At 36.6% G+C, this 12,230-nt stretch overlaps 1 protein-coding gene across 1 annotated transcript in view; it reads left to right on the top strand.

The window, feature by feature from the left end:
- Positions 1 to 10,951, top strand: part of LOC124795069 (pleckstrin homology domain-containing family J member 1-like) — a 46,256-nt gene extending 35,305 nt beyond the window's left edge. Inside the window, exon 5 of the mRNA XM_047258878.1 lies at positions 9,866 to 10,951. Within this exon, the coding sequence (XP_047114834.1) occupies positions 9,866 to 10,099 (234 nt within the window). The 3' untranslated portion in view covers positions 10,100 to 10,951. The remainder of the gene's footprint in view (positions 1 to 9,865) is intronic.
- The last annotated feature ends 1,279 nt before the right edge of the window (positions 10,952 to 12,230 follow it).

Raw genomic sequence — 12,230 nt, 5'->3', positions numbered from 1 at the left:
GAAACACTACGTACATACTCAGAATTCAGATTGGCAGTACAGATCGATGTATTAATTCATTTGTTTCAGCACCAAAACAATTATTCTCATATTTGCCTTCATTTATTCTGAGGATGATACTCTTTCCCAATGAAGGTCAGTGATATATGGTGCTTCTGTATCACATCCACGTGGTTAGTTTCTCCTATTGAAGTTACTGCAGTCCTCATTCCATCTTGAAGACAAGTCATGCTATTGCATAACTCTCATGATAAATAATTGTTTTTATTTATTAGTGGGTCTACCATCATCAACAAGGATAAACAGTGTCCACACCACTGGCACTTAGGTTGCACAGTCTGCCTCTCACAGCTGTGTCTGATTCTGTTGACTAACACTGCACCTGACTGTCCAGTCTCTGTAAAGGCAACACTGATACCTGCTTTGTTCCTTCATCTGGGGCCCACCTTTACGTATTGTACATGTCTGCCGACAGTTATCTTTGTTTCTCAGACTCTTGCTTTGAGCAAGAATATATATTCAAAAAATGAAGAGATTTCGGTTTGCGTAAGGTGATATTGCAATTGAAATTAAATGTTTGTTTTCATTAAAACATAAACTTGTTTTTTCTTTCTTATTACTAAACCTAAGATACAAGTTTTGTTGGTCCTTTACTTTTGCCAGTTCAACCAGTTCGAAAATTCTTATTTTTTACTGGTACACGTATGATTACAAAAGTTCATCTCCCTTTCTTTTTTTTCATACATTACTCACAAAAGTCTATTGCTCTCTGACATAAATCATGCCATTGTCCCATCCAGAAGTTCTTAGAAATCTTCTTTTTCTGTGCAGTTATTTCAAGTAGTCCACTGTTCATCACTCCGTGTAGTTCTTTTACAGGAGTCCACATTTATTATCTCTGGCTACAGTGTGCTGCCCACTGTTTCTTAATATTGCTACTATTTTCTAAAACTTGTTTTGTTGTTTCATTCGCAATCTAGTAGTAGTATTTTGCCATCTAGACTCCATGACAAAATAAAAGCAAGTAAGTAAATAAATAAAACTTTAGATTTGTGTGTGTGTGTGTGTGTGTGTGTGTGTGTATATATATATCTAAAAACAAAGATGATGTGACTTACCAAATGAAAGTGCTGGCAGGTCGACAGACACACAAACATACACACAAAATTCAAGCTTTCGCAACAAACTGTTGCCTCATCAGGAAAGAGGGAAGGAGAGGGAAAGACAAAAGGATGTGGGTTTTAAGGGAGAGGGTAAGGAGTCATTCCAATCCCGGGAGCGGAAAGACTTACCTTAGGGGAAAAAAGGACTGGCATACACTCGCGCGCGCACACACACACATATCCATCCACACATATCCATCCACACATATACAGACACAAGCAGACATATTTAAAGACCACTATATGTCTGCTTGTGTCTGTATATGTGTGGATGGATATGTGTGTGTGTGTGCGAGTGTATACCCGTCCTTTTTTCCCCCTAAGGTAAGTCTTTCCGCTCCCGGGATTGGAATGACTCCTTACCCTCTCCCTTAAAACCCACATCCTTTCATCTTTCCCTCTCCTTCCCTCTTTCCTGACGAAGCAACCGTTGGTTGCAAAAGCTAGAATTTTGTGTGTATGTTTGTGGTTTTTTTTTTTTTTTCGGTGCCTACAGTGTCACGTCTTTCAGTGTCACACAAATTTTTATTTTTAAAGGGGATCACTTAAGACTATTTCCGTGGGTTTGCCCCTCAAATTTCTCCCTCATATCACAAAATTGTTGTCTGATGTAGTACAAACTGAAAAAATAAATTCCTTTTAAAGCACAGTTTCGTATATAATTTATATTCAAAACCTTACACCTGTGTCACAGAACAAATCCTACATCGAGAGTACTTTACCCAAGTTGAAGGGAAGAAATGCTTCCAATAATTATTACAGTATTTAAAGAACATCAAAGTATGAACAGGCTGAAATGAGCAAACAGTACATGAGACTATGTTAATCCATTCAACTGTAAAAAGCTATGGAGCATGTTATTAGCAAAATGAGAAATATGCAAAAGTGAAATGCCAAAATGAGCACTTCTCAATTGGGACTAAATCAAAACAATCAGAATGGCTGAAAGAGAGCACAATAACATGAGCCATAAACGAATAAGAGCTAAGCAACTAAGCAAATAAGAGAATAGGCAAAAATTAGATGCCAACAAAATGAGAACTGGCCGAACTCAGCCGGCACTTATATACGGTTGCGCTCGTAGCGGCACCTCGCGGCCCGTATGCAACACGCGCGCCTGCGATCGCAATGCACTCTTAGTGCTCGCGGTGGCGTCTAGCAGCCCATACGCAAGTTGTGCGATTGCTGTCAAAGGTCGACCCTTAATCTATGATGTTACAGAGTCTAGGTTTGTCTTCTTACATACGTTCATTACTTGTTGCCATTGTCAGAGTGATATATTCTGTGATTGCATTGTGTTTCTCCAAAGTAGGCTAGTGATGCTATGAGCTCATACAGATACCTCATACGCAGATACCTTATCTCATGAAGTTACCGCAGTTGCTGGCCCCATCTTGAAGACCTGCATCATTACTCAGTATGGTTCTCCATAAGCAAATAAAATAACAAAGCCACACAAGATTTGTGCTGTCCTCTATAATTTGTCTTATAGTTATTTTTTATTATTTTTTTCGCAATATTCATTGCTAAGAATACATATCACTCCACTGAAGCAGTATGTAACACCTTATTGTTTGAGCGCTGTGTAATCAAAGGGATAGAAAATCTTAAAGTAAGTGGTCATAAATTAATTCATGCAAGTTCTTTGTGGACAAATAGTGTTTCCTCTTAGAACTGACTATAGATTAATAAATAAAGAAATATGTAATTTCTTTTTAGATAAGGGTGTAGAAGCATCTGCATGTGAGCTAATATAGGACATTCACTCAATCACCAAGTATATAATAAACTTTTTAAATGATTGATAAAAATATCACCAGTTAGGACTTTTTGCAACTTATCAAGGCATTTGATTGTGTCATTCCTGATAGTCTGTCAAAGTTTTTTATGAGAAATGTGGTTCAGTAGATTTCCTGGTTCTGTTGCTATTCATGTAATAGTCTGCAGAAAGCTACAGTAGAATGTCAAGAGTGATGCCACATCATCGTCGTGAGGAGACGTGCGACAGTCTTCGAACATGAGACTGTTACTGCTATTGCCCTGTGGTGGTGATCTACAATTTTATTTCTGTCACTGGAATTAGTCACTTCTTTAAATGATACAAAGATGGTTGTCAAGTTGATCTCTTATGTCACAGATGAATAATACTGGGTTGTTGCAACAGTTCATAGTTGCTATGGCTTTGTTTATCAATTGTCATTTTTTTATTTGTAGTTCACTGTTGCTATTTGAGTTTATGTATTGTCATTTTGTCATTTGGAGATAGTGAGTGGAGCCATGGCCCTAGAAAATTGAGTGCCAGTTGGAGAAATCGGAACATTTCCAGCACATTCTACTGTTTGAGTTCAGTGAAGGGATGACAAAAGTGGAGGCAGCCAGGAACATTTGCATCATGTATGGGGATAATGCCATTGAATGGTGCACAGCAGGAAAATGGTTTTCTTGTTTTAAGGGGGGACTGTTTTGACATTAGTGACTCTCCATGTCCAGGAAGACATTCAGAGCTTGAAGAAGATCATTTAAACACATTAATCCACAATTTTCCTTGTCAGTGTACTCAAGAACTGGCAAGTGTGATGAACTGTGATCATTTGGCCATTGTGCAACATTTTCATGCAATGAGGAAGGTTAAAAAATTCTGTGTGTTGGTAGTGCAGACAAAATCACAAAAATCAGCAGGTAGCCATATGTGCACAACTACTTGTTCATCATCAATTGCCTCATGCACGACACCAATGATTACTATCCTACATTGTTACTGGGGACAAGAGATGGTGTTGTTATGCTAACATAAGGAAAAGAAAGGAATGGTTGTGCCCAAACAAAAGAGCAACTCTCTGTACAAATGCCTATGTGCAGCCACAAAAGATAATGTTAGATGTCTGATGGGACAGCAACAGTGTAGTGTACTAAAGATTGCTTCCCCAAGGTGTAACCGTCACTGCTGACATTTATTGTCAACATCTGAGATAAAAAGACGCTATACAGGAGTTGGATTGAAAAGTCATTCCACAACCCCTGATTCACCTGATCTTGCACCCTCAGATTTTCATCATTTTCGCTCTTTATCAAAAAACTTTAAAGGAACTTTTTTTGCAGATGAAAATGCACTCTGAACATGGATAGATGAGTTGGCCTCAGAAATCACAATTTCTACATTCACAGAGCAAAAAGTTATCCCAGCGTTGGAAGTCTGTTTTTAATAGTGAAGGATAATATATTATTGATGACTAAAGACTCTGTTATGTGTGTTTATTGTGTTTATTAAACTTGTTGAAAAATTACTTTTGAATGCATTATGGGAACAGCAGTGATCAATAAAATTGTAAATAATTACTATTAAAAACAGTCTTGATCACAATTTATTTTATAAGGTGACCGGTTTCGACCACTGCTGTGGTCATCTTCAGACCATTGAGTGGAAACCCCTTTCTGTTGGAGAACAGAAAGGGGTTTCCACTCAATGGTCTGAAGATGACCACAGCAGTGGTCGAAACCGGTCACCTTATAAAATAAATTGTGATCAAGACTGTTTTTAATAGTAATTATTGTTGAAAAATGTTACGAACTTACGCACCGACCAATAACAAGTAGTCATTTACAAACCTGTAAATGATTAGCTTGTACAATTTTTTGAGTTGTGTCTGCAAAGTTTTATTCAGTTGACCCAGAGTGTGGGCTTTACCAGGGTAGAGTGTCAGGAGTTTGTGTTTCAGGCTGATGTAGGTGACTGAATGATGACGGGGAGAATAAACACAGAAAAGGTTAATTTTAACCTTAAAGTTTATACTGAATGTCAGTTAACAGAGTGACTTTCATAACTGAGGTGCCTCCACACTGAAATAAAGTTCTTATACAGAGTCAGTGACTGCTTATCACTGCTCCATCTGTTAACAGAAATCATCATATAAGATCAAAAGAGCCTTGCAATTTAACCCTAGCCTGTAACTCTGACTCCTACTGCCTACTATGTGTCCTCTGCCAACTTCTACTTACTGACTTGTTTGTACCTGTGTACAGTAGGTCCACAAGTTTTATTTCACTTTCCCCTTCAATGCTGCCTGTCGCTGACATGATGTGCCTTACTGGCTAACTTGGTTAGTTATTCTTCAACAATCTTTCAGAGAATAAGTAGAGGGGACAGGAATCTCTCTCAACAGGCCTACAGAATAAGTCCTGAGTCTTTCATTGGCCTCTTTCTATGGTGTAGCATAGTCCCCGCCACAAGTCTGCCTAAGGGCTCTCTCTCTCTCTCTCTCTCTCTCTCTCTCTCTCTCTCTCTCTCTCTCTCTCTCTCTCACACACACACACACCATTCCTTTATAGTTTCCAGGCTTTGCCTTATTGAGTCTGTCACATTTTTCATTTTTTTATTGTCCAAGAACTTCACCTCATAATTCCTGTCAAATAACTTATTTTATAGGCCTCCCATGTTGCACCCCTCTGAGCAGAAACGTGTGGCCTTTGTGGCTGGTTCAGCCATGCCAAAGCTCCGTTTTTATTTTATGTATTTCTTACAGGACTTGGCCTTTTAGCTATGGACACAACACCAGTATACATCAGAAATTTGATACATGGGACTAACAAACCAGTTACTTTACTCTCCATCATAGTATCAGCTGAAATGCAGGTACTGGAGCCATTAATAAAATTAACTTGACATCTTGCTTTCTTAAATTGTTGGCTTAGCACCTAAACCATGTACAGTTTATAGTACACAGTCTCTTTTGCATCATAAAATTTATTAAGGTAGTTGTTAATAAATGTTACTGCACAGCTGAGCCATTTCTAATGACCTTGTTGTGGATGAGACATTTTCCCCCCCTCCTGTCCCCTCCCTCCCTCCACAACTGAGATTGTCAACTACATACTAAATTCTGACCACTTGCAGTTTACTGCATTCCATTGTGATAAATATTACCAAGAAAGCTATATTGTAGCATAAACTGAACTGTGACACCTGTTAAGCACCTTCTTGAGAGATTTTTCTTGTATAGTCAAGCATTTCTGTGTGGACATCAAATCTTTGTTCAGTGCATTGCTATGATATCTCTTTCTTATAAAACTAAATATTAAGATTTGTTGCTCACAGAACACCAAAATATAAGAAGTGCAGTGTTCGTGTTATGACACAAAAGAAGAATGACAACATTGATTCTAGTGACCTGGCAGTGAACTCTATTAGCTGACAATATTTTTCATTTATGCTTTGTGGGTAGGATTCATAGTCTGGCTGCAATGCGTGTTCCTGAAACATTTTTGTGGCTTCCCAAAGTAATTTATTTGAGGAATCTCAATCAAAATTAACTTCTTGTAAGTGGGGTTCACAGTTGTGCAAAATTTTGTAAATGACATTGTGGTCACCTTTTGACTGTGAAATTGTTTATTTGTAAAACTCAGTATTGCTATTTCATCCATGTGGCTACTTTCAAGTGGAAATAATTGGGCTTCAGCACATGGAAAAACCTAAAAATCAGCTTACATTTCAGTTCCTCAGCTGACATTCCTGTTCCTCAGATGATTATTAGGTTTTGACGTATGCCAAAGTGCAATTATCTCCCCTTGATAATAGCCACATGACTGAAATTATAATCGCTGTTAGTTCATAGATATCAGAGTTCAGTTCTGATCAACACCACACATATACAAATGTGCAGGGAGGTTACTGTTTCCACTTGCATATTTGAAATGAGTAAACACTTCATTATTGTCTTTAATTGATGTAAATGAATGAGCTGGTTTTACGTGTTCACAGTCATCTATGTTCTTCAGTATGTAGCCTGCTTCGTAAGCTAAGGTCTGGCGATCTTCTGCAGACTCTCATCATCTGAGTAAGCGTTAGTTCCTAACTGAGGCATATCATTGTCAATACAACCGCGCAACTCACTTTCATGTAAATGTTAATTACTAGCATTATTTGCCAAAAAGTGAAACAAATTGTTCAGTGGAATGTTATTATTTTCATAATTTCTTAAAACTTGTGGTTTTAAAAGGCAAAGTCTTAAGATTGACAATACATAGTCAGAGCTTGTAAAATGTGAAAAAAAAGTCAAGTTTGTGTTAGCAATACCATGTTGCCTTATACAACAAAAGAAATTCACTAGAGCATCATGATTGAACACCTTTAAATTTAGCACTTAAAGTCAGTTTCTTTTAAGATCTTCCACAAAAAAGACAGACTGTAATGGTATCTGCCAATCTTGTATAAAACTACACACATTAGTCTCATTTGTACATATTTTCAAATCTGTAATGTGCCTGCTGCCTATTTCATTCTGTATGCTATATAACATTTCTGTATGTGTTGAATTTTTTGACAAAGCACACTTAAATATCGTTTTATCTTTTGGATACTGCTCATTGCTGCTGAGTGTTTCAGAGAGACTATTTATCTTCTTTACAAGCTCAGTTATGTGTATAGCCTCAGAAGTAATAACTGTGTAGACACACATGTTTCAGTCGCTGTAGCAACTGTTTGGTTCATTTGTGCAGCAGCAGTTTTCACCTTCATTTTGACAGGAACCAGAAAAGTTAAAATGTTATTCTTTTAGTTTAGGTAGAGTTTTGAATCACTTTTTTGATACAAAAAGAAAAGTGCACTAATGTGTTCCAACTTTGCTTCCTTGTAATGTCCAAATTTGTTTTTTATTATCTATCAAAACATTAAAGTGTTTCTGACCAGAGAAACCGAACAAAGATAGTCAAGACATTACACAAGACATTACAACTGCAGATCAAATCTGGGGCAACATGTAGCAACATTCAGTAGAGTCCAGTTCAGCTCCCACAGTACAATGTAATATCAAATAAAGCATTTTTTATACAAATGCTAAAAAATCCACATGTGTTATTAATAGGTAGGATCAATTTCAGCAGAAACCAATGCAAGAGAATAATTTTCGTATTCCAAAAAAAATTTCAAGGGAAATAATATAAGTCTCATGCTTTTGTCATTGAAGTTATAAAAAGAGTTTACTAAACACAGCAGCATTAAGTAATGTGGATGTACATTCACTCTACACTAAACAATCCATTAAATGTAAAAAAAGTACAAAAAGCAGATGTGAACGAAAATTAAGTAGAATACAGCAATATACTTACAACACAGTAGATTGAGCAAAACACTAAAACACACACACAAATATTCATGTAGGAATCCACAGAACACCACGCAATGAAACCAGCTTCAGTTTTATGCGAAACAAAAAATAAATATGGAATCATTTAGACCATCCAATATTAAGGTTATGAGTAAAAATCAACCAGAATACAAACAATACATGTACATCAAAATTTAAAGTTGTAATCAGGAACGCAGTGCTATGAAACCAGCTTGTGTTTTGAACATAATAAAAACAAATATGGAAGACTTTAAATCACCCAGAAAAAAAATGGGATGACTAAGGTTGTAGTCAGGGCTTAATTTTGGCCAGAATGGTGTTCCTGCACCTCTCAAGGTTTTTTTTACTCGCCTGAAAAAGGTTGGCACTGGAAGTTTCAAATACTACACATGTATTAAGCCACAATGTAACTGTAAAAGTTCAGCTTCATTCCTTGGTTGTTATTAATACATAACATATTGATAACCTTCATCTTGACTGGCTTTTGTTTATGACTGCCAGCAATCTCAATATAACTAAGATAAGTTAGCTTCATTCATATTATGGGGACTTCCATGTTGAAATGTGTTACTTATTTGTAGTAATGGATATGAACTTGAACCAGTCCAGTTTTAATACAACTCACTTAGTTGAAGACAAATGACATTTAAAACATATAGTAAACATCTAATTCCGTGTCTCATGTCACATCGTGATATGTTATTCCTAACTCTTTGGGAATTCAAAATTGTATGTGACCCCTATGGGCCATGAATATCTTTGTCATTCGTTGCTAAATGCTTTTTTAATACTGACTTCATGTTCACTAAGCTGGTACAGTACAGCTGTTTCAACATTACAGCTGGCAGCAGTTGAAAACCTGATGCCATAGTCACAAACACTACCGGCTGTGTCCACATGTATCAAGCAGAACTAAGGAGCAAAGTGGCACTGCCATGGGGACAGATGGTAACATCTGTTGTTTATATTAAATCTTGTGGTTTTGTTGTTTTGATTATAAGAAATTGTTTTTAAAACATGACTTTCAGAACAGTAGTTTGCAAAAATAATTTCTCGTTGTGTTTTACCACAAAGCCATTACTGCCATCTCTGAAGAATGCCTCAAGTAGAAATTGGCCAAGAGTTTGTTTTTATGATGTGATAGTCTTTACTCCACTAGCTAATGTTGTCCAAGCAGCAACTCGCTAAAATCTCCTTCTGTATGTGTACTGTTTTTCACCCCTCTTAAGATTCTGTAATACTATTATTGTGTACCTTGATGTCATTATTTGCACAGTTTACAGATCTTTCATCATGATGTAATATTTATCTAACTCGTCAACCACCCCACATTTATACTTGTAACTGCACTGACGGGTACTGAAAAGACAGCTCTCTATTTATACAACATAGATTTGTTCAGAATATGATGGTAAATCTTGGTAAAGTCTCACTCTGTGTTGTTAAACATTTTCATAAGTTTCCTGTTTTTCCCATGTTATAGTCAGTTATCATGATTCATTCTTAGTGCGGCCAACTTCCACGAACACCTGTTGTCTTATATGTACCTTTTGACTAATTCTTTACTTTTGTTTTCTGCAGGACCCATTGTTGATGTATCCTCACAATGAGGGTGTGGTAAGAGATATCCAGGCACCAGGTTCCCCACTTGCAGAAAAAAAGCTGCATTCAAAAACTGCCAGTTTTCAGAGTCATATGCAAAATGTTGGTAACAAAGCATTAGAAACTTTCAAAAGTCATTGTCAGGATCTCTTTGAAAGTGACAATGAACAAGAAAAAGCTGTTCAAGAAGTACAAAATCTAATTGAACTATAAGTTACAGATATATTTTACCTCATACAATATTTATTTTTCATCCGGTGACTGTATTTATAAGTAAGCAGATTTTGAATGGAGTACAATTTCATCATTGCAAACATTATCATTTTCAGAAGATCTCTTGTACACTTGATTCTCCTTCGTAGCATTTAAGATACATTATATCAGCTGATCTCTTGTATTTAATTCTTTATTATAATTGCTAGGGCAGTGATTGGTCTCAGCATCTCCTATACCTTATTGTAATTGCTAGGCAAGTTAAGCAGAGCCTGTTCATTTTGTGATAAAACTGATAAAAAGGGAACAATCATTTTTGCCTAACAAGTTGCATTTTACTGGATGTAAGAAAATATAAATTGTATGTTACATAGGAGAAATATACACCCACCTGAAATACACATCAGTTGCTAGGAATTTAGGGCCAGGAGACTGAAAGAGGGCAGAGTATGTTCTCTTTTTAAGAGATTAACACCTTGGGAAAATTGGTGATGTCTGGCTGAGGTGGAGATTGGAAGAGTGTCAGTGTGAGAGCTGGTGCTAACACAATGGTGAGGTGTTCAGTAACAAAGTGCCAAATGTTTCAGTCCTCATTTTTTCCAAATGGTGAATTGAAAATGGGGAAATATAGCTATCAGATTTATCTACATTTTAACTGAAAATTATGGGGAGACAGGCATGTAATCGTCAGCAATTCAGTGAAGAGCAGAAAAACATTTGGGAAAGAGTGTGAGCAAAGGCCTGTGATGTTAAATTGAAGAATGTATTGTTTTAAGTGCACTGTACTATTTCTGACCAAATAATTTATCTGTCCTAATAAGAAAGACATTAAATATTTTCACACTTCTGTCACTATTTGTTTTGGTAATGAATAACTTGGGTGATGCTGAACATGTGTAGAAATTATATTTCATATAGTATCACAATTTTGTGTTCCTGGTATTTAAGTGTCGGTGAGCTGCCTAATTTAGTACAATGCTGCATTGAATAAGATGAAGCAACTAGTGTGTCTGAAAAGTGTTTACTAACTTCACACTTGCAGAATATGCCTAATAATGATGCAAGGGAGTTGATGTGTTTGTTACTGTGATATTAAGTGATAGTATTCTACTTAATATGCCAGTTAGTAATTGCTCAAAGATATCAGATGTTGTTAATTTTTAAACACGGAACACCCTACTGACATCTTTCGATATTTTACATAATTATCTGTAAATTTAGTGTAAATACAGACTTGCGGCAAATGAAACAGAGGGAAATTAATTTATGTAATGTATTTTTGAAATGATAAAGTGTAGAAGTTATAGCCTATGATATTTAAAAAATATTTATGATACAGCAGTATTATAAGAGATAAGCATAGTATAGTCATGATATGATTAGATTTTACATACTTAGGTCCTTACTACTAATGTAAGTGTACTACTCGGTATCGATTGTGTAATTTTATCATTTGAATCGTATTTTGGTATTCAGATTATGTCTCAAGAGTGTAACCAGTAGATTCTAGGTGAGAACATTGACCGTATTTACTCGAATCTAAGCCGCACCTGAAAAATGAGACTCGAAATCAAGGAAAAAAAGTTTTCCCGAATCTAAGCCGCACCTGAAATTTGAGACTCGAAATTCAAGGGGGGGGAGAAGTTTTAGGCCGCACCTCCAAATCGAAACAAAGTTGGTACATTGAAATATGAGACAATTTAGGTCGAATGAATGACGATACAGCTATAGTAGTTTGGTTCGAGTCGTAAGCTTAGCAGTTAAGCTTTACCAGGTAGCCATTGCTTTGCGTCTGGCGCTCCGTCCGTATTTATACGGGTACCCTTCCTTTTTAAAGTGCTTCGTCTGGTTTGAATTGATTGCTTATTTTTCTTTGATCTGATAAGTGCCGTTCTCTTTGTTATAGGTGTTTACTTCACTTTAAGCTGAAAATGCATTACTGTACTGTGTCATGCATTGTTTGTCGCTTCTGATAAGAGTATTTACGGCCTGTCGCCGCTCGCGGCATGGCTTGCTATTGCGCACGCTACAGCCGCTTACAATAAAAACAAGAAAGAGAGAGAGAGAGAGGGGAATCGTCTCATTAGCGAAACAAAGGCAAGAGACTGCTATTTGTTGCTACTTAGCACTG

This window comes from Schistocerca piceifrons, chromosome 4 (assembly GCF_021461385.2).
Source record: "Schistocerca piceifrons isolate TAMUIC-IGC-003096 chromosome 4, iqSchPice1.1, whole genome shotgun sequence".
Taxonomy (NCBI): Eukaryota; Metazoa; Arthropoda; class Insecta; order Orthoptera; family Acrididae; genus Schistocerca; species Schistocerca piceifrons.
Note: the sequence above shows the minus strand (reverse complement) of the source record. Positions and strands in the feature narration are given on the sequence as shown.